The sequence below is a fragment of the Mustelus asterias genome, chromosome 26, assembly GCF_964213995.1.
Source record: "Mustelus asterias chromosome 26, sMusAst1.hap1.1, whole genome shotgun sequence".
NCBI lineage: Eukaryota > Metazoa > Chordata > Chondrichthyes > Carcharhiniformes > Triakidae > Mustelus > Mustelus asterias.
The window spans coordinates 26,798,475-26,822,011 of record NC_135826.1 but is presented as its reverse complement, the minus strand read 5'-3'; the positions used below and the strand labels follow the sequence as shown (position 1 = coordinate 26,822,011).

Sequence of the window (23,537 nt, the reverse complement as noted above, 5' to 3'; positions counted from 1 at the left end):
AGTCGCTGAGCAGAAACTGATAGCCAGGTTCTGCACACATGAGGACGGCCTCAACCGGGATATTGGGTTCATGTCACGCTATCTGTAACCCCCACAACCTGCCTGGATGTGCAGAGTCTCACTAGCTGTCCTGTCTGGAGACAATACACATCTCTTTAACCTATGCTTGATGCTCCCTCCACTCGCATTGTCTGTACTTTTAAGACTTGATTAGCTGTAAAGTCTCACATTCCGATCATTATTCATGTAAATTGAGTTTGTGTCTCTGTGCCTTGTTTGTACTCAGAACTCCCACCCACCTGACGAAGGGACAGCCTGTTCCGAAAGCTCGTGGCTTTTGCTACCAAATAAACCTGTTGGATTTTGACCTGGTGTTGTGAGACTTCTTACTAAACCTGTGAACCAGACTTCCAACTTCAGAGCATTGCAGAGATCTACTCAAAGTATCTAGTGATGTGTTGGCTTGCTTGATCTAGCTGTCTAGTTCCACACCACATACCAGGTTTACTGCTGTCAACTGATTAATCTGTGTTCTGATACCTTCTCTGTCCTACTTAAGGTACAAAACTGCAGCTTAAAAAAAAAACTAGCAAGAGGCTTAGGTTGGTTCGCCACAAGTTAACCTTCACATTTTACCATCAGTCCTTATGAATTACCTTGCTTACAGTTCTGTCTGCAAGGACTGGGCAGATTGCCCAAATGGACCATTAGGAAGTGTCTTCAGTTTAAAACCTGGACATTTTCACCTTGATTGTATTGGCTAAAACTAAAGGTGTGTACTTCACTGAAAGACACCAGACCAAAACAGCAAGAAGAGGAGAACAAGGGAATCCTGCTCCAAAGTAATTCTACCCCAGTTTGTATTGAGTTATGAATAGTGGGAACATTGTAGTTAGCTTCAGGTCAATCCTTGATTGCCACTTCTGATCATTTTCTTCTGTTGGAGACTGAGATTGGGAATGGACTTGACTGTCATGCATTTCAGATTTAATAATCTTCCTGCCCATGGGGAAATGGCAAATTGGGTACGATATTGGAGAACTGCAAATGCAATGGCAATGTGATGCAACTCCACACCTGAGAAAGAAGGGGGGGGGGGGGGTGGGTAAAAATCTTATTTTAACTCCCTTTGCTGTTTCTCTGTTCTTCCACCCCTTTCTCGAACAGAGAAAAATTGCTTTTTGCAAGTACTACCCCAAAGAGATGCAAGTCAAAACCTTTGCACACTAAATACAAAATATCAGAATTTAAAGTGCACTGCCACAAGCTATAATCTATTGAAGCTTCAGATAAGATCCCAGAATCAGGAAATAAAAATATTTTTCCTGTATTAATCAGTGGAAGTGTCTAGTGACTGAAGATGAATTGATACTTGTGTACCATTTAGTTAAGCTAAAAGTCATTTATTTTACAGCTATATGGGGCAATGTCACAGCATTAATGTAAACCTTTGTTCTTTTAATAGGGATATGCGAACAAGATGGACAGGTAAAGACCCTCTGGTCCATCCAATCTGACCCACATGATTGTAATACCTTGTGTATCACAATATAAGCACTCTCCACCCCGCCCGAAACCATGTGGCCTCCCGGGAGAGATGAAAAACCAAGTTTAAAAACTTAGGGAAAGAATGCTGGGTAACTCCATTCTGGCCCCTCTAAGCAATTTGTCTATCCTGTCTATTTTAAAATGTTTTCCTGAAGGAATTTAACAAACTGGTCATTGTACAAGACAGCAGCATATTCCAGAACGTCTCTGTTCTCTGGGAAAAGAATCACCTCCAAACATCTTATCCAGATCAGGCCTTGTGTAACTTTAAAATTGTGCCACCCTCTAATCTTTTTATTTGGAACAAACTGTCACCTGGAACACAGTCTCTTCCCTTCATTATATAATAATATAAACAGGACCTTTGATGAGAATAAACCTGCAGTATTGTGTGCAATTTTGGCCTCTACCTCAAAGAAAGAATATACTTAAGAGTAGGTAAAAGTTCACTAGATTCATTCTTGGGAAAAGAGGGATTAGAATGGTTCCACTTACTCTGGAGTTTAGACGAATTAGATTTTGAGAAGGCTGGAGTTGGTAGATGCTAAGAGGCTGCTCCTCCTACCTGGAATGTATAGATCGAAGAGGTAGAGTTTCAAGATAATGGATGGGTCATTTAGGTCTGAGATGACGAAAAATGTATTCACTTATTGGGTTGCAAATCTTTGGAACCCTCTACCTCTGGATGCACAGTGAGCATATTCCAGATGAGATAAAGAGTCTAAAAATAAACTGTAGGGATGTGGGGATCAGGCAATAAAGAGGAATTGAGATCCAGGACCAGCCATGGTGTTGGAGCAGGCTTGATGGACTGTATGGTCTATTCCTGCTTATGTTTCTTATAAACTTCAATCTATGCTGAAAGTCCCAATTCCTCTAGCATATCTTGATAACTTAAGATTCTTTATACTGTCTAGTGACTTTCCTTCAAAGTCACATCACCCACTATAATGAAGATCTAACAAGTTTTCTAATTGAGACTTGACCAATTCTACCTGCTGTACAAGAACAAAATAGTATATAATACAAACAGAAAATGTTGGAAATACTTGGGTCAGGCAGCATCTGTGTGAGAGAGAGAGAGTTCATTTATCAGGTCAAGACCTTTTATCAGAACCCATATCCATCTTGCCACTTTTTTATGGATGGGGATTACATTAGCCTCCTTGCAGTATATGGGAAGTGTCAAAGTGTGCATTGAGCTATTAAAATTATGGGCTAGAGGATCACACAGCACATGTTCAAACTTCCTGAGGAACTCTTGCAATTATCATCTGGCCCAACTGCTCTTTTGTATTTTCAATTTCTCACTTCTATCTCAATATGTTCATCATTTAATATTGCTAGTATCATTCAATTCTAATAGTAAAGCATTATTTTCTTAGTTCAACTATACCCAGCGAGTCCTTTGTAACCTGTCCTTGAGCATCCTTCAGTGACTGTCTGATTGTTCTGACTCATCACATAACAGAACAGGCTTTTCTATTGCTTCCACAATCTTTCCCTGTCTTTTTAACTGATCTAATAGTCTTTGTTTTCTTTAGCTATTCCTTATACTAAGTTGAGTATTAGAGACCATTAATTTGTAGATACATTTCTGTTTACCTCTTGATATTTATTTTCATCCAGCTTAAACCACAAGTGTCACAAGCATTAGAGATTCAAAGGGAAAGCTTATTAATGAAGAAAATCAGTTTATCCCAGAACGCCCTATATAATGAGAGCAATAAGCTTCCTTTTTAACAACATGACTATTTGCACGGCACTTGAAAACATATGAAATTAAAATATTTAAGAATATTCATTAATCAAATTGGGATTCTATTATACTCCCAAAAGCATGGCTTTACATTTCGTACACCTTCCAACCCTCGAGGAGAGAGCAAATTTTGATGCCTAGAAAATGTTTTATCATCTTTGAAACTGTTTATTTGCAGGAGGAAAATGTGCGCTTGACTATGAATTGTGCAAGACTAATGCACCCATTTGTTCCTCAGGCAAGACTCTTTGATGAACCACAGCTTGCCAGTTTATGCTTGGAAAATATTGATAAAAATACTTCAGATGCAATCAATGCAGAAGGTTTTACAGATATTGATTTAGGTAAGTGTATTCGTCCAATTGAAAAGGAAAATGATAGATTTTCATGTTTGTTTTTAACAAAAATCTTAAGGATTTTTTTCCACCTAATGGTTGACATTGCTGGGATGTGATAAGGAATGGGAAAAGTTGATTTTACATTTTGGATTTTCTATGTTTGCTAATTCTACTTCTAATTTAAAATTTTTAATATGAGAGTTTTATGTTTTTAAACCTCAGTCTTGGTTTGATTGGAAACATTTATTTCCAAAAGGTAATTATTACATTTGAAAGATTCTGATTCAAAAGTTAAGACTCCAAATTTAGAATAATGCAGTTTAACAAGTCAAGAGACTGAGGTGACAACTTAGGCCTTGAGAATGATGTTTATGCAGTTTTGTCAATATCTCCTTAACCATAAAATATGCTGCTAAATTTACAATTGGTTCAGAGAATTTGGACCTGACAAATCAAATATGGTTGCGATGTATCTGTTTATTGTGTTTGACTAAGTCTTGGATATATGCAATGTCTATAAGCAGGAAACTGAGAAACAAACACAATTGCCCTACATTTCCCTGAGTAGAGAGGTAGCTTACATCAAGTCTTTTGATTCTGATGCTCTGTCGTTCAGGGCAGCTCAAGATCTTGAGTCAAGTTTTCATGCACATGGTCCATTGCTGATTCATTATGACTTGACCAGCATTATTGTGAAGAAAACCCCCAGAAATGAGATATTTCCTTCAAAACACCAGATCCTATCCTATCCCATGTCATACCTCAAGACTGCCGTGGCAACTCGTATCACAATGTTGTCACAAAAATAAGTCAACATGTGTGAATCACACTTTACCGCTCAAGAAGCTGAACAACACAGTCAACTAAATTTTACCTTGATTCATTTAAATTCTAAAGCATCCTGAGAATGAACAACTCTAAGCATTTCTATTGTTTCTCACCTCAATACAAATCCAAAATCCATTTAAAAGAAAAGTGAAAGCATATGCAATTAAACCAAATCTTAATCCTACTTGCACTTGGGATACCTTGCAACCCCTCTTTTGAGGGTGATCCCTCACTTATGATTCAACAAGTTCACAGCCATTTTTAATTACTTGTCTTAGCGTTTGAAACTTCCCACCATCTTTTGACTCCTGTAAATAATAGTCACCAAGGCTACAGTTACTGCCACCATGAGGAACACAGGAGACAATAACTCCATCCAGGGTGTTCTTTCTCCTCCATTGTACACATTTTACTACCATGAGTGAATTCCTGGTATACCTCTCTTAGTGTATTTTTGTATTTATTCCAGCAAGTTTTAAGTAGTCTGTTTTCTTTTTTCCCCTCTGTAAACCACTTAAATAAACATACTTAATTTATGGCTAAACTTTATAACTGACCATAAAGCTTCTGACTAGAGAGTAACTGAGGTAACATTGCGGACCCTATTGGGTCCCCATATTTAGTCATTCTTGTTTTTTTTTGTTTGTCTAATTCAAAAGGTTAATCACCAAACCATATAAATGGTGTATAATGTATATCTTCCTTACTTTGAACATTAATTCTCATCAAGTTCCATCGATCGATCTGCATAACGCAGAATGAAACCACATACTGATAATGAACTTCACAGTGCGTCACAACCATGTAGGCAAGTACTACTTTTTCTGAACTGTGCATGAAGTGTCTGGTGCAATCCAGAGCCCTTCTTTTCCCCTCACCAGCATCTTCAACTAGTTTATAAATTCCTCTGTGTATCGTCCTTCAACAAGGATGTGATTGGACTTTAAATACCACATCTGTTTATCATATAGCAACAGTGTTCCCATTATCACAGGAGCAATAGTAAAATGAAATAAAAACAGAAAATGCTGGATGTAATCAGGTTGGCAGCATCTGTGGAGAGAGAAAGAGAATTAATGTTTAGAGTCTATATGACCCTTCTACAGATTTGAAATAGCCTAATGCATCAATCCAAATCATCTTGCCTATGGTTTTAATTTAAAATAAAATTTAAAATCCAATCGTTTATAATGCTATTTAATCATGTTTTGAATATAAAATTTAAGTAAGATAGCACTCAATGCATAATTGCTTTTGAGATTAGTTCTCAATAATGTGAAGTTCCTTTAAACGATTCCTTTAATTGTACGTCGATATCATGTGTCCACATTCTTGTCAGTTTGCCAAATTCTCTTAAATTGCTTTTAGTAGAATTTTGTGCCATTTCTCATAGCAATGAATGGTTAAAATTTGTTTAAAACATCCAATTTTTATAAGATACAAACTAATCAAAAAAGGGGGAATTCAACAGATGAGGAAAAACCCAAATTATTAATTATTGTGGGTTTATTATTTTGATTCGGTTTACCCCCGTTTAGTTAATTATCTTTGGGATCTTGCCTAACAATTCCACAATTGATGAATGTTAGTTTATTCCTTTCGTGTAACGTTGTGAAAAATATAAGGTTTTAGGTGGGTGATTCTACTGGATAGATATCAGCCCATCTGGAACCACCAGTTGTCACAAGCAATAGAAGTATTTAAGTACTCTGGTCACCTGCTTCTCTGAGCAACAGGGAATAGCCACACTTTTAAGCTCAGTCTGAAAATAGAACACTCCATTTGCTACTGACCAATTTTTTGAAGAAGAGGCAGTACCTTTTAATATGATTCAGTAGCAAATGGTTTGTTTTAACACACCAGACATGGAGGTAGCATGATTGGTATTACATCAATCCCAGGGCCACTTGTAAAACACAAACGGATTTTAATACAAAGGTGCTGTCTTTCTTTTCCCCTGCACTTGAATTTAATATTTAACAGCTAGTACATTTTAGCTGCAGCTGGTATCAATTTTATTTATTTGGTGCAAGTAAATAGGTTGATTTTTCAGTGCTGAGATAAAGTGCTGGTCACAGGATGTCTATGTAAAACTTTTAAGTTTGTGCTTTGGGTTTCTACATACATTGCTTGTGGATTTTGCGAGTCATGCACAATCTGCTAGTCTTCTACTGGAGGTTCATATTTGCTCTGGGTTTACTTTGAATGGCTAGACAAGATGGCAATAGTCCAAGTGGATTTTCACAGATCTGTCATAGTGCTATAACTCTGCATTTCACACTTAAGAGTTGTCTAATCTTGATGTTCTTATCATAAATTAAACTTCTGGTCTTGGACGCTGGTTTCTGGGCATTTGACTTGCACTAGAGCAACTTGATGTTTTGGCATCCAGGCATTAACTGAGGTTTTGTGGACGCTAGTTTTTGAATTGGTGTATTTGTTACTAAGAAGAAATACTTGTCTGGAACCTCCAAATTGCTGGCTTTAATGTTTGTCTCTGTTGCAGATACACTAATGGCAGTGCTAGAACGAGATACTCTTGGGATTCGGGAAATTCGGTTATTTAATGCTGTGGTGCGCTGGGCAGAAGCAGAATGCCAGCGACAGCAGCTTCAACTCACTCCTGAAAACAAACGTAAAGTTTTAGGAAAGGCATTGTCACTCATCCGATTTCCACTCATGACCATCGAGGAATTTGCAGCAGGTGACTATGAATATGACACATTTTAAATGAATAATTTGAAGGGCTTTTATATGATGCATTTTTGGATGAAATAAATATGGCTTGAGGACAAACAGTAAAACTGTTTGGTACGTTTTAATTCAATAATGGGGGAATTTGGAAGTCATGTTCCATTAAATAATGAATAATAGTGTAAAACAAAATGGGTACTTTCAAATAATTATTGAACAGGTGTTAACATACTTTATGCGCTTATTGGTAATATACAGCTTGGAATGATGCGTTATGTAGAAAGACTTAAGCTACCAGTAAGAGTTTTTAAAAATGACTCTGCGCTGGATGGCTTTGAGAAACCATCTGTGAAGATTGGCTAACAAAAAAATCACTTGGTATAATTTCAACAAGTTCTTTGACATTTCCCAAGGATTAATATATAATTGTGAATGCTTGGCTGAGTTTCAAAAGCTAAAATTATTAAAGGAGAGGGGAGTAGTGTTCTGAGTTTATGGTTTGATTGACAATTTAAAGAAGCTATGGAAGAATTAAGTGCCTTTGTGGGGTCTAAATAGGGATTTATTTTTGTAAGAGATTGAACACTTGAGATTTGAAAGCTTTCAATGGATTTCAGGAATGGATGTTTTTTCATTATTAAGGCGAGCTGTATTAGATTGTTTTTTAAAATCTCCCCATGGTAGATACTGGGTGGTGATATGGGGGCGACGGGGTATGGATGTGAAGGATGAGGCCAGAGGGCCTGACAGTTTCCAAGAGCATCGAGGTGGGCCTTCTAGCCAGCCTGTCTTGGCACTCTGTGGCCACCTAGGTTCTGCTTACAGGTCAGGGGGCCCAACTTGATCATGTCCCCAGGGTGAAAATTAGGTCTAAGAAGGCCCTTTAAATCAAGGCAAGTCTGCCAAGATGGGAAATTTCCTGACTCAAACTATCCTACCCCCGTAGCACAAATCTGGCTCGTAGTCTTCGTGAAACTTGGCACCACCAAAGCAATGACTTGTAAAGAAGAACAGCTAAGAAATGGGAGGAAGTCGCTCTGCTCCATTTAAGGGTTGAGCTACCTCAACTTCACTTTCCCGTCCTATTCTCATTCTTTGATTGTGTGGTGCCTCAGTTAGGTGATTTTTGTCACATGCTGTTCACACAAACAACTTGTCTCTTGTCAATCAGTTACAGGAAATCAAAGTGTTCTATTCAGCTTAAAAATAATTTGCATGAGTTCAGGTGATTTCAGAGGAGAAACAACCTATTGTCTAGGTTCCTCCCTATACTTAATTGCCTCCATGTAAATTAATTTTCTTGTTGTGCTTTACCAAGTGTTCAGTGAAGTGTCCTAAAAGGACGAAAGTTCATATGATGAATTTCTTTAGGTCAATGCCGCCATTAGCTGGACAGACCTGAAGAGAGTATTTTATTAATAAATAAATTAATAATCAATTATAATTTGTTTTAAATTAATATGGACGGGAAGGATAAAAGGAAAGCTTTATTATGGGTGCCAATAAATTGGAAGGCTGTCCACAATTTAATTAATGACCGTGTTCGGTGTATTGTTCAAAATGGGTTCTGGTAAAATGCAGTTGTCATTTCTAAATTTTCTCCCCTCAATGCAGTACCAATTCATTCCCCACCACCCCAACTTTCTCTCCTACCATGGATGATGCAGGCTAATGCTAGTGCGTTCTTCCAGAAGTGTCAGCATCCTTTGATATTGTGCTAAAATTCCCATTCCTTATGAGTATAGACTGAAAATACAAACTAGCTACTTGGCTGTGAAGAATATCACCGTGTGGCCTGATCCTGATGGCGCATGGTTTCTACTTGCAGATTTTCATAGGAGAGTCGCTGAATATCAATCAGGGGTTTTTCCCCTCCCCTCAGCATAAGGGATGTTGAAATTAATTGTCAGTCCTCTAATACTTTCATGGCTAAGGTTAGTTTCTTCATCTGTCTGGGATGATATCAAATAGAAAATTAGTTCTGCTGATGACTGATGTCTAAAATCTATTGAACAGTATCAAGTATAAAATGTTTCCACCCACCCCACAGGACCTGCACAGTCAGGGATTCTAACAGACCGAGAAGTTGTTAGTCTCTTCCTACATTTTACAGTCAATCCGAAGCCTCGAGTAGAGTTTATAGACAGACCCCGCTGTTGCCTGAGGGGCAAAGAGTGTAGCATCAATCGTTTCCAACAGGTGGAAAGCCGCTGGGGCTACAGTGGTACAAGTGACCGAATAAGGTAAAGGTTTTCTGTACAGATGTGCACATCTTTTATGGGTTCAGTGGTAACTGGAATGTGTGGTTTGATGCTGTGAATTAAGGACCAGGATGCCCCCGCCCTGTGTGTTTGCTCCTCCTTCAAATGTGTGAGTTAGCCATCTAAACTGAGAAGTGGTTGATGCACAGAATTGACCTTTTGTTTGCGGTGGACCTGTTAATCACCCAGGATCACTGCTCTGGATCGCTACCCAGTGATCCTCGCCATAAGATTTGCTATAAGACGCACCTTTCACGCCACAACTTCCCCAAACACACTAAGTTCAAATAAACTGCTAATGGTGTCTGGATTCCAATGAAGGACTACTGGTGCCCTAGAACCATATCTATCAGTAGATGTGGCTATTTTCAGCAAAGGGGTAAACAAAATCTGAGGCAATTTGAGCAAAAAACATTACTTTCAGAAGCCAATTCTTAATGACATACATGTCTAAAAATTGGATTTGTTGCTAAGTTTGGGAATTCAATACTTTCAGCTGGTCAGTAATTAGATAATAGGCAAACATTCTAGGGGATTTACTTTTCTATGTAGTGAGTTGTTAAAGTCTGGACGCAATACTTGAAAGAGCGAAGTTTCATCTCTTTTAGAAGAGAATTGAATTTATACTTAAAGGGGAAATTTGCAGAGTTATGGGGAAATTACTAATTGGATGCTATTTCAAAGACGTACTGGGCAGAATGGTTATCTTCTGTGCTGTTTGATTCTAATGTATAAATTCTATTTGTAAATCACTATCCTGTTAAAACTAGGCAATCCAAACCTCTGGTCTTTGTCGGTCATCAGTCGCCTTGGAGAAACCCCACAGGCCATACATAAGCAGTTATAATACAAAGCAAACACTGAATTTGGAGAATGAGTATCTCTTATTAACCAAGTTAAATATTCATATTTATTTATTAGAAGTCTCTTCACTTTTGAAGTGTGGATAGATCTGCAATCTCATTGGTGGATATAGGTCACATCCACCAATTGCCTTTCCACAAATACAGTTAACAGTTTTTTTCCTAATCCTGTAGCCTCACTCCATTAGGAAGGAAACAGCAGTTGAAAAGTAGCTTAAGCTGAAAGCAGCATCAGGACAAAGGCACTACAGGCCAGATTGCCAGAATATACTGCATGCTGCAGTTAGATCACTGGCATTAAAGCATAAAATAAAGTATCAAATCATATGTGGAACAGATTATAATAGTTGCAGTTAAAGTAACATGTAAAGTGTGGGGTTGGGTAATAGTTCTGCTTGATAATTGACAGGTCAGTTTTGTTTTGATTGGCAGAGGAGGTGTATTTGAACTATTCTAATGTATATTTTAATTCCACAGGTTTACTGTGAATAGGAGGATATTTGTGGTTGGGTTTGGTTTGTACGGATCAATACATGGGCCCACAGACTATCAAGTAAATATACAGGTAAAAAGAAATACTTTGATTTATATAGTGTTCATGACCTGGGCGTGTCCTAAAGCATTTTGCAGCCAATGATGTTCAAGTGTAGTCATTATTGTTATGTTGATGTCAGTTTGCTCATGGAAGAGTCTCTGACATGAATATGACATTGAACATGTAATGTTGATTGGGGAATAAATATTGTCTAGGGTGTTGCTCTTCAAAGTAATTTGATGGAATCTTTTACGTCCACCTGAGGGCAGTCAAGGTTTCAGGTTAACACTTCATCCACAGGATGGCATCAGTGGCCTCAGCAATGCACTGAGAGTTTGGCTGGGTTAAATGATTTGAAGTTGAACCTGAACCCACAACTTTCTGATTCTTGGGGTGTGTGTGTGTTACAAACTGAGCCGCTGCTGACACTGTAACATGATACTGTGCAATTATTGTCAATGCTAGCAGAACCTGCTAATGTACCAATTGTATAATGTATAAATTTGTGACAAATCAGCAATGAACACAAAATCAGAAAATAGTGAAAGGTGTGAAAGAATTTAGGTGCTGGAGTAAATGGAATTAAATGAGAATGGCAACTAATGGCAGTCTTTTTGAAGAGCCTAAAACCTTTTGTAATACAATAGGAAAGCTTGCTCTTTCATTGTTTAAATTAATTTTCTTTAAAATTAATGTAATATAAAGTAAAATTACAGATTTCTACCAGGTCATTAAACTATATCCAAAAGACTGTCTTGGAAGTTTTAGGGTTGTGCCAAGTGTTTCTTTTTAATTGTCATGGAATGTGGGCACGGCAAAGCTATAATTATTCCCCATCCCTAGGTTTCTTGAATAGGTGGCGATGGACTCTCTCCTTGAACCACTACAGTCCTTCTAGTGATTATACTCGACATTAGATCAAGTAGGGATTTCCAGAAGCAGCAAATATACTAGTCAGGATGGTTGGATGACTATGGGGAATTTGGAAGTGATCAAGTTCCCACAATATCGCAGCTCTTATTCCTCTTGTGATAAAATTTGTGGGCCTGGGAGAGACGGAGTAAGTTTGGTGGGTTGCTGAAGTATTACATGGAGGCGCATCTTACTTTTACTCAGATTATGTTTGTACTCGTGCTATCTTTCACTACTCAGCAGCAACATTTAATTTTTTTTTAAAAAAAGTTTCCCTTGTGATCTCAATATCAAATTGTTTTGCTTTGATATTCAAACTTATACTGGGCATTAGAGCTTATTTGAAGATGTTAAAAGCATGTGGTTCTAATGTGGGGTGGTAACAAGTCACCAGCTGTAGACACCAAACAAAAAGAATATATAATGAGATGGAAGCACTGATATAAAATTAGGCTTAAATTACTTCAAAGCAGTTTTTGCTGAGAAAGGAGAACAAGGATTCTTCAATAGAGAGAACGTCTGCATATTCAGTGCATCCATTTTAAGATGTTGGATGCACACGTACGCACTACTTTTGTTTGTGCTTCATCTTTCTGTATTTCTTATGTAGAGAACAACTGGGTTTTTGGTTCCTGATGTGAATTGCTGGTTGCACAAACTGTTATTTGTTTCTCATTTACAATTAATGCTCTGTGCTTGTGCTGTTTTTAGGTTAATTAGCATATGACTACAAAGGATGCAAATTGTGTATGTTTAGCCTGTCTTCATAGTAATAGCTTTGTTCAAATTGATTTGTAAAGTTACAAATGCTTTTTACTGATGGCAGTTGTAAAGGTTTACTTATTGCATACGTTTTTTTTTAGATTATCCACACTGACAGTAACACCATTTTGGGACAGAATGACACTGGTTTTAGCTGTGATGGATCTTCCAACACTTTCAGGGTTATGTTCAAGGAGCCAGTGGAAATTTTACCCAATGTTAACTATACTGCATGTGCTACATTGAAGGTAAGTCACCAAACTTGTTTTTTTGTAAACATTGTTAAATCCTGGGAATCCGTGGTGGATTATAAATTACAAAATTGGTAGTTATGTCACTATCAATTCATGAATTTCATGGCGAGTCGGTGGCACAGTAGTTAGCACTGCTACCTCGCAGCACCAGCGACCCAGGTTTGATTCCTGGCTTGTATCACTGTCTGTGCCGAGTCTGCGTGGGTTTCCTCTGGGTGCTCCAGTTTCCCCTCGGTGCTCCAGTTTCCTCCCATAGTCCGAAAGACTGCTGGCGAGGTGCATTGGCCATGCTCAATTCTCCCTCAGTGTAGCTGAATAGGCGCTGGAGCGTGGCGACTAGGGGATTTTCACAACTTCATTACAGTGTTAATGTAAGCCTACTTGTGATAATATTCCTTCCATGACAATAGCTACTGGCAGTAACATAAAATGGAAATGGAGACAAAATGTGGCATGAGAGAAAGTGGTTCATTGTCATCTGAGCATTCTTTGATGTCTTTGAATCATTCTCTCTACTTTTTCCCCCCATTCTTTCACTTCTTTCTCTTTTTGCTTAAAGTAAACATCTACATTTCTCTCTCCTTGTAACTCTTCAGGTCATTTGACCAACTGGCTGCTCTATACCTTGTAGAAGTTGTGCTTTCTACAGTAGTAAGAGCATCTTAAAGGCTGCCTTTTACCCCCTCCCCCAAGTGGAAAGTACCTCTATAGATGGGGCGACACAGTGGTTAGCACAGCGCCAGGGACCCAGGTTCGATTCCTGGCTTGGGTCACTGTCTATGTGGAGACTGTACGTTGTCCCCATGCCTGCGTGGGTTTCCTCTGAATGCTCCGGTTTCTTCCCAGAGTCTGAAAGACGTGCTGGTTAAGTGCATTGGCAATACTAAATTCTCCCTCAGTGTACCCGAACAGGTGCTGGAATGTGGTGACTAGTGATTTTCACAGTAGCTTCATTGCAGTGTTGATGTAAGCCTACTTGTAACAATAAATAAACTGAAACTATATCTTCTCTTCCCCGTCCACTGCACAAAAACAGTCCCTTTGGTAAATTAATAGAGTACATGAGTTCAGTATACTCTCATTCATCCAGGATAACACGTATAGCCTGCTGTGTCTCTGCATGTTTGACTAGCATTTTACTATTTGCAGAATTAATTTCCGTTGAGTAATTTTCAGAGCTGAATTACAGATGACGGATTACCTTTGCAGCACTACAGTTTTCAGTACAAATTTATTTTGGTTTACTCGATTCCAGAAGATGTTTTTGACCATGATTCTTGATGCATTTATCTAGGGGCCAGACTCTCACTATGGAACAAAAGGACTTCGTAAAGTCATCCATGAATCTCCGACAACAGGCACAAAAACAGTCTTCACTTTCTGTTATGCTGCTGGAAATAATAATGGAACATCAGTAGAAGATGGACAGGTTCCGGAGATTATCTTTTATACGTAGTCGAGCTCGGTGAACCCTCAGAAAAGACCTTGGCTAATCTGTCAAATACAAACTGGTTGTATGCTACTGTATATTTGAAATGAAGAGTAATGTGCCTACTGCTAGGCACAGGTTTTGAATATTGTGCTTTATTTTTAAATGTTATTGGCTGGCAATGTAAAAAAAAAAGAGCTTTTCTTCTTTCTTTCCTCCCCACCCCCAGCTCTGTATTGTTGCAGAATGTGGGAGTATTGATATTGTGGTGCCAATTCTCTAAGCAAATATTTTGCTTACTGATGTGTGAAAAGCACTTATGTAACCAGGGCTGTAGCAAAGCTGAGTATTTAAGCCTTGAAGTTTCAGTTTAAACAACCAAAGCATTATTACAATGAAGAAGGACCTTGGTGGTGGTGGTGGTCAAGGCCAAGACTGCATAAGAGGAGAACTTCAAATAAGTATATAACACGTTATTCTGTAAAAACCTTGGATTGGACCAGCAGCTTGTGATACAAGGAACAATATTAAGATTTTAAAAAGGGAAGCGTGTTAACTTGTAATGTTTAATGAAGTGAATGAGACAATAAACATGAGCATGTTCATCAGCACTAAATTGTAACTAGAAAGCTGCAATATGTACAATCAGCTAACCAGTTGTTAACATTTGTAAATGGTGTACCCAAACATTTCAGTAGGAAATTAATTCAGACTATTACTATAATTACATGTGTTTTGCCAGCGATATGTGGGTCCAATTTCTAGGAAAGTCACCTTTATTAGCAGCATTTTGTAATATTGTAATCAGTGGTATATTACACAGTTAAAACACAAATATTCACACTTAGTAAGAAATCACTGCAAAATCTGCATGCTTTTCCAAGTTAAAGGTGATTTTTGTATTCAGTTTAATGAGCTGTCACTCAATAACTGGAGTACAAAATAAATCTAGGTCTCCACCCACTCAATATTCAATCTCAATCCTATTACGCTACCGACTGCAGAGTGGGGCACTTTGAATTTCAGTGAAGATGCTGTTGAGTTGTCAGACTTGCAGTCTCCCGTTGTCTGCATGATCAGCCGGAACTGGAACAGAATCCAAATAGTTGCATATCTGTGGACTTGAGGACATAAAGGGGGCAATTTGGAGTAGAAGATGCCTTCTGATTAGGAAGGATGGCAGCATAAAAGATGCAAAATCAAAAGAGTCTGAGGTGCAGGGGCAGATATAACACACACAAGTTTAGGAAAATAAATATTAAGTAAAACAGTTTAAAATAAAAATTCTGTTTTTCCCCCACTCAACAGCCCCTTGTGCTAACTTATTTCGAGCTTTCTCCTAGAAATCCTGTACTGCTGTTCCCCTGGCCGCCATTTTGATACACAGAAGATCTTGCAATAATTTACTTCACTGGCTTCCTTTCTCTCCTTCCCACACCCACCCTTTAAGCCTGAGGTAATTTGTAAAGGTCTGTAATTGTAGAAGAATGTAACTAATTGTTATGAATTGTGCAAATTGTCATGCAAAGTTTAACTTCGATACGGCATTGGTTTCAAATTATTGCTAAGGCAGCATTTAAAAAATGCATATATAAATATATATTCACACTTGAAAAAGATATGAATTTCAACACTGAAAGAAGTGCAAGATTTTGTACTAGTGCTAACTCCACATTGAACCTATTTGCTGCAATTCTCTATACCAGGAGGTGTACCTTTTAAACCAACCGTGGAATTGAACCACTGTCCTGGCTCCATCTTAACAGCAAGCCAACACAAACATTTGTACCCAATGAGTCATGCAAGGAAGATGGTCTATGTTTACTTTCCATTCTGTGTCTTATCAACTGTGAAAAATAATGCAGTAAAATATTTTAAAATGTTTAACCTCTTTTAGTGCTAGTGTGATTGTGGTGACACTATAATCTCAAGGATGCTCCCTATTGCATTGTATTTAGAATGACAGTGGAATAATTTGCATGTTGATTTTGTTTTTGTTCAATTTCCTTGGTGCTCTCAAGTGTGCAACCCTTGTGTACACGTTGCTCAACAAGGCACCATTTGATTTTAATGAAACTAGGTGTAGAAAGCTCCTTTTGTAACAAATGACATTGTAATTACATTTTTTTTTTTATTTAAAAAAGTTGCACGTACAAGGCTAGAAATCGCAAAGGTGCTAATTGGTCACCCATCTAGGTGTAAAACTGGTAGTTGTGGCCATTTGAAATTCAGTCCTTGCCTTGTAAATAAGATTTAGCAGTATTTACTTTTATCTTGCAGAAATCAGGAAAACCAGTTTGGTGCCTAAGCCTGTGTATAAATTTTGGGTTTTCCCATTGTTATAAACCAGATGAGAAGATTAATTACTTCCACTGTACAAGATCTCTTCTCTTTCCTCCCTCTGACCTCTCTTTCCCCCCCCCCCCCCAAAATAATTCTCCAATCTGTAATCCTCTCAACCACTTTTGCTTTTCAATTGCAGAAGTATTTAGAGAAGTAGAATTCAGGGACTTGCAAAATGCTGGCTACTTGTCAGTACTGTGAAAGAGCTAAGACACCAGCTTGCTTTTTATTCTTGGATTTGATCACCTTTTAAGGTTAAATTTACGATTAGTTTATATTGATCTGCCAGACAGAGTACACATTAGTGCTGTGACTGCAGGTTTTTTAGATTTCACTTTAACATTAGTTTGAACCTAAGAAACTGTTAAAACACTTCTGTGTAGTTTAGGAAGCAATGTACATTGCAGCAATAAATTGTCCTGAAGAAGCTCGAGTAATACTGCACAAAGAAAAATTAAAATAGCTGCATTGGAAAACGGTATGATGCTAAAAATGATGATTGGATGTAGCAGTTTCCCCACCATTGTTAAACAATCTTCTAATCTTTTACTTAGTTGAAACAACCCTTAGAAGACAGGAGACCCATCTAAAACAGAGGGAGCAAAATCAGTTGAATTCCAAATCAGAGTCAAATGTGCAGTCCCGCATGACACAACGACAGCATCCATTCAGCTTTTTTTATGGTACCTTTTTTACAATTTCAGACAGTGACATTTCAATTGCTCATAGTCACTGATCTATTGGGCTATTCTATTTTCAGCCATATAAGCAGGGAGCTAAAGTTCTGAAGAAAGCTGTTTCGTGTGATGCTACCAAAACAGACAAGTGGCTCGGCCGACAGGCTGCTAGTGAAAAACATAAAAAGTTTAACCTACTTTTGAAGCTGAGGTACCTAGTTGATGCTGATTTCTAAAGTGTCATTGCTGTGTGAATTGTCTAAAAATTCTACACATACTTTTTAATCTAGTCAAATCAGCTACCAAGTTGACCTTTGTGTAATTGGAAAACTGGAATAAGGACTTCATACCTTAGCCACCATGGTGATGCACTGAAACTTAAAGGCTTGTTGAACAGCAACTTTGATGTGGCCCTTTCATCAACCAGTAACAAGCCGTGGCATTACTTCAGATAATTTTTGCTTATTTAGACTGTATGAATGTATCGGTAATTTTATTTTAGAAACTGCCTGTTTGCATTCACAAGCAAATATATCATGTAAATTCAAAAGGAGTATTTTAGAATCTTAGATACTGTATGATGAATGTATAATATCAGTAAACTTATCCTAAATGTATTCTCAACTTCATAAGATTTGAGAGCGCACTTTGTCAAGATGTGTACAGTTCAGCAAGACTGCAGTGGAAGTGTGCGATGTAATATTGTGTATGATTGCATCAGTGTAAAAGTTCACAATCTCAGTATACTGACATCACAAAGGCTTTGTATTTGAAAGCTTTCAGAAGGAAATTAAAAATCTTACAAATAAGCTTTCATTACAAACTGAAACACATTTAAGTATCCAAACATTCCCAAAAGGGATAAAGTGACAATATGATTGAGGCTATATCCTGAATGTGAAGCCCTTTTATAGTATTGATTCCCAAAAAAAAACTTTCTCCAAATTAATTTTGATATCAAAACCTTGTAGTCAAATCTACAGGATATTGACAAACTCCTTGCTCGCTTCCATTATCTAAATGCAGGAAAGACACTACAGTGGGGATATCTATATTTTGATTTACTGGTTGATTTACAGCTCTCTGAAATCCTGGGTGATACCATGATTTTGATTCAGTCCGAGATTTTATGTATGTTCTGTGGATTATTTTGAGTTTAATGGAGAAATGCAGTAACTCCGTTAATTTCTATAGCCAGGTAGCATTTTTAAAACAAACTGCATGGTCATAAAATTTAGTTGCTCCATATTAATATGCACTTTACAAACCACTGTAGAACCATGAGCTTATAGAGATAACTGTTTCCAGCAGCGCCATTTGTTGGCCATAAGTAGCACTACAATGCAGTCCTGTTAGACGGCATGGCAATTTTAGAACCACAGTGTATTTTCTTTTTATCTCATTATTTGTCTACAACTTTTTGGCAGATACACAAAGTTCATGTGATGTATTGTAATCTAATTGCCCTTTGCAGGAGGCAGATGGGGAAGAAAACTAATTGGTCAGTGAACATTGGGATGTTTTGGGTATGAAATTAAAAGTTTGTTATGGATCTCCTCTCTTGGCACTGGAAATTCAACCCGGAGTGTAACTGAGCAAACAGTCGTTTTGAATATTTGCACATAGGTTGCATTAATGGCATTAAGTGTGTAAGAGTGGCTTCTCTTCAAGGCCATGTCTGATACTATTGATTAAACTGGTCTGAGGTAATATATAGAATAATAAATTGGTGGGAGGGAATTAACCTAGCAATTATACCATTCAGGGGTTCTGATTTGAAGCTTGAATGATGCATACGTATTATCAGCCCGAGACTCAATTTTACTCCATTCTATTATTTTTATAACATAATACAGTTTGAATCTTATTCATGGATTTGTAAAAATTCCTGAATTTAAAACTGCTTCAAATCCTCGAGTGATGTCAATGTGTGCATGTTACAAGTAGGGATGATAACCATTTTTAAAAAATCACTGGCAAACAAATGTGGGTTAAGTATGATAGTTGAAGTACAAGCTCAAAAAAAAAGTTGTGTTTCACAAATCTACTTTGTTACAAATAAAAGTTTTTAAAAATCATTCTTGTGTACAACTCACTTTGTCCACAACCTAATTATTACATTAATAATAAACATTTTTAAAGTTGGATCTAAATCCATTTCAGTTGAAATCCTTGCGCAGACATCTTGGGTTTCAAAACTCTTGCCTTTATCTGAAATCAATTATTGCTCTTTGTTTTGAAAATCTTAACGTCATATTGCATTTTGGTAGATTGAACCAGGGCGTTGGGGAAAGTTACAGAACAAAGAGATCTACTGGTACGTGTTCAAAGCTCCTTGAAAGTGGAGTCACAGGTGGACAGAGTGGTGGTGAAGGCATTCTGCATACTTAGTTTCATCGGTCAGAACATTGAATACAGGAGTTGGGATGTCTTGTTGAAGTTGTACAAGACATTGGTAAGGCCACACTTGGAATACTGTGTACAGTTCTGGTCACCATATTAGAAATCATAGAAACCCTACAGTGCAGAAGGAGGCCATTCGGCCCATCGAGTCTGCACCAACCACAATCCCATCCCACATATTTACCCGCTAATCCCTCTAACCTACGCATCCCAGGACTCTAAGGGGCAATTTTTAACCTGGCCAATCAACCTAACCTGCACATCTTTGGACTGTGGGAGGAAACCGGAGCACCCGGAGGAAACCCACGCAGACAATGTGCAAACTCCACACAGACAGTGACCCGAGCCGGGAATCGAACCCGGGACCCTGGAGCTGTGAAGCAGCAGTGCTAACCACTGTGCTACCGTTCCGCCCATATTATAGAAAGGATATTATTAAACTAGAAAGAGTGCAGAAAAGATTTACTAAGCTGCTACCAGGACTTGATGGTTTGAATTATAAGGAGAGGCTGGATAGACTGGGACTTTTTTCTCTGGAGCGTAGGAGGCTGAGGGGTGATCTTATAGAGGTGTTGTGGGAAATTTACCACTTTGGAGTCAGACTTGGGGGTTCAACAAACAGTTTTATTTCAGACAAAGCTTTGGGAGAAAGCACTGGTACTCCGCAGTACTTGGCAGCTACCTTCTCAACTACACAATGGTAGTTGAGCATCTCTTATACTTTTTAGACAATAGGCAGTACGGACATTAGCTGTTAACACATCGTTACAAGTTGAGTAGACAGATACGGACATCGACAGTTAACACGTCATTGTACATAGAATGGATACATTCATGCAATTATGTCCTTTATCAATGACTGGTTTCGATATATACATTTATGTATTTATGTCCCCATCAGTGGCTGATCTTGTTAACAAACTCATTGTTCTGGGTCTGCTCTTATCTCAAGTCTTAAGGTGCCTCAAGTTCTGACCTGTTTCCTGCAGTAATTTAAACACTACAGGTTTTAACTCTTTGTGTAACTGTCTGTGCCCAAAGTCAGTGCCTTTTAATGTCCCTCCCCAGAGTCCATTTTGTGTGCCAGGTAACCATTTTGTGTCCATCACTTTAATTTCACCATAACAGAGGTCTATAAAATTATGAGGGGCACAGATCAGCTAGATAGTCAATATCATTTCCCAAAGGTAGGGGAGTCTAAAACTAGAGGGCATAGGTTTAAGGGGAGAGATACAAAAGTGTCCAGAGGGGCAATTTTTTCACACACACCATGGTGAGTGGAACAAGCTGCCAGAGTAGTAGTAGAGGCGGGTACAATTTTGTCTTAAAAGCATTTAGATAGTTACATGGGTATAGAGGGATATGGGCCAAATGTGGGCAATTGGGATTAGTTTAGGGTTAAAAAAAAGGGCGACATGGACAAGTTGGGCCAAAGGGCCTGTTTCCATGCTGTAAACCTCTATGACTCTGGTGCGTTTCATATCCTTAAGCTATCTCCAATTTGTGTCTCATGTAGGCAAGCAAGCAATCAGTTTGCATATAGAAAGGTTCCATAAACACTAATGACTGGTTCATTAGTTTTTGGTGATGTCACTTGAATGAGGGCAAGCTGTCTGCTCTTGCAATAGTGCCATGGAATCTTTTACAACTATTTCAACAAAGGTAAACATTACTGTAGGTGGGTGTGAAACGTGAGGGAGGCAGGTGTGAAGCTTGAGGAGGGAGGGTGGTATAAGTAATCTAAGAATGACATTGGCGTAGTTATTGAAGTTCAAGTGGATGTAGGGGTATTAACAAATCCAGCACTCAACATGTCACTTCACTGCAATGTTACTGTTGCAGATGGAACGCGGAACTATACAGACAAATTTTGAACAAGCCTGCTTAAATTCTGATGTGCAAAATATATTGGGGCGGCACAGTGGTTAACACTGCTGCCTCACAGCGCCAGGGACCCGGGTTCAATTCCGGCCTCAGGTGACTGTTGAGTTTGCACGTTCTCCCTGTGTCTGCATGGGTTTTCTCCGGGTGCTCCGGTTTCCTCCCACACTCCAAAGATGTGCAGGTTTGGTGGATTGACCATATACAGGGTTAGGCCAGGGGCTTAGGCCTAGGCAGGGTGCTCTTTCGGAGAGTTGGTGCAGACTCGATGGGCCGAATGGTATCTTCTGCACTGTAGGGATTTTATATGGATCTGGCCAATGCACTCTTCATCTGGTTTGCAAAGATCTAGTTCCTTTGTTCCATTATTTTGGCTACAACGTATTTGAGAGGATGTCCTTTGTAATGATTTTTTTCTTTGGCAATCAGCAATATTTTTTAATTTGTCAGTCATAGTGATAGGTCTTCCTCTGACCATGAGTCCCTTTGCTCTTTCCGACCCTGTTGTACATCACGGACATTTCTCCTTTAATTTTGTTTAAATGCTGTCTTGGTTTGTTCTTGCTTCCTACTTTTATTCATAGTTTGCTTCTTCTTCCTGCAGGGCATGCTCTGTTATTTTTATCCACAGCTTCAACATTTCATGTCTTTACACCGGCATTCAGCAGTGGAATGCCCTAGCTTTGCACAGCAGTAACGTGTATGAGTTTCAAAACTCAAGTCCTAGAATCCCTACAGTGCAGTGCAGAAGGAGGTCATTCAGCCCATCGAGTCTGCACCGACCACACTCCCACCCAGGTACTATCCCCACAACCCTAGGCATTTACCCTAGGGACTAGTCCCCTTGGCACTAGGGCAATTTAGCATAGCCAATCCACCTAACCCACGCATCTTTGGACTGTGCGAGGAAACTGGAGCACCCGGAGGAAACCCACGCAGACATGGGGAGAATGTGCAAACTCCACACGGTGACTCAAGCCGGGAATTGAACCCGGGTCCCTGGCGCTGTGAGGCAACAGTGCTAACCAGTATGTTACCCTACTGCCCAATTGCTGGGCTTCATTTGCAGCCAACAATTTCAATGGCTTTCTGCAAAGTGAGATTATTCTCTGTTAACAGATGTTTTTGTGTTGCTTTGCTGCGCAGATCACAAACAAATCTGTCACGAATTAAGCATGTCTCCAAACTCAATAATTACCTAAAAGAGGCCAAACTCAATGACTGGAAGTCTTTTAAGCACTGTCACGAATTGTTCGACTTACCTCCCCTTCATTTTGGTTTCTATTTATGGAATCTAAAGCACTCTTCAATCACCAGATGTTTTGGTGAAAAATGTGCTTGCAAAATATTCACAAATTGCTTGTACGTTTGATGCTAGATTTGTCAGGTTGTACTGTAGAATAAAACTATAGTTTTTCCACCCCATTGAGCTATTTTGTTAGTCTGTGCAATATATTCAAAATGTTCAGCATAATTTGAGCACCAACCTGTCTTGCTAGAGCCAGTTCTATGATTTGTTTATAGAATATCTTTTACTCACGTCGACACTAGCCCACGTGTCTGTGTAGCACTGAGACATTTTCTTTTCCGACTTTTCCTTGCTAAAACAACTTAGTTGAGTGACTCAGCAAGTGCACGTCTGTAGTCCTTGTCGCCAGTTTTGTTGTGTATTTGGAGACATGGCACTTGGAAGCACTGGATTACAAACAAATAGGACTCTTTATTTGTGGAGTGTGATCTCTTCCATGGCAGCTGCTTCTCTCTCAGTTTCCTGTTGTTTAGGCCTGCCGCACAGTCTGTTTTAACCCTTATACGATGGACAAAGAATTGCGAGTAGATGTCTTGTTAGTGCAACAATATTTATTAACACACAATCAATAATCACCCACCCAACCAACAATAAGTTATCTTGCAGAAATACTAAAGTTCAAGTCCAATACTGGACCTTGACTTAACTTTTGTGTGACCGGCAAGTACCCAGGCAGATATTGGCCTTTATCTGTGTGCTGGTCTCTTTAGGACCAGACTATGTAGAGGACTTTGGTCTGGT

General features: G+C 38.7%; 1 protein-coding gene across 3 annotated transcripts in view; it reads left to right on the top strand.

Annotated features, from left to right (window-relative positions):
• The window catches only part of LOC144479528 (BTB/POZ domain-containing protein 2-like), a 34,052-nt gene extending 14,771 nt beyond the window's left edge, over nt 1-19,281 (top strand). For all 3 annotated transcript variants that reach the window (XM_078198313.1, XM_078198314.1, XM_078198315.1), the window contains 6 exons: nt 3,546-3,651; nt 6,980-7,177; nt 9,218-9,410; nt 10,769-10,856; nt 12,602-12,748; nt 14,049-19,281. In XM_078198313.1, the coding sequence (XP_078054439.1) occupies nt 3,546-3,651; nt 6,980-7,177; nt 9,218-9,410; nt 10,769-10,856; nt 12,602-12,748; nt 14,049-14,210 (894 nt within the window). In that variant the 3' untranslated portion in view covers nt 14,211-19,281. The remainder of the gene's footprint in view (nt 1-3,545; nt 3,652-6,979; nt 7,178-9,217; nt 9,411-10,768; nt 10,857-12,601; nt 12,749-14,048) is intronic.
• Nucleotides 19,282-23,537: the final 4,256 nt, after the last annotated feature.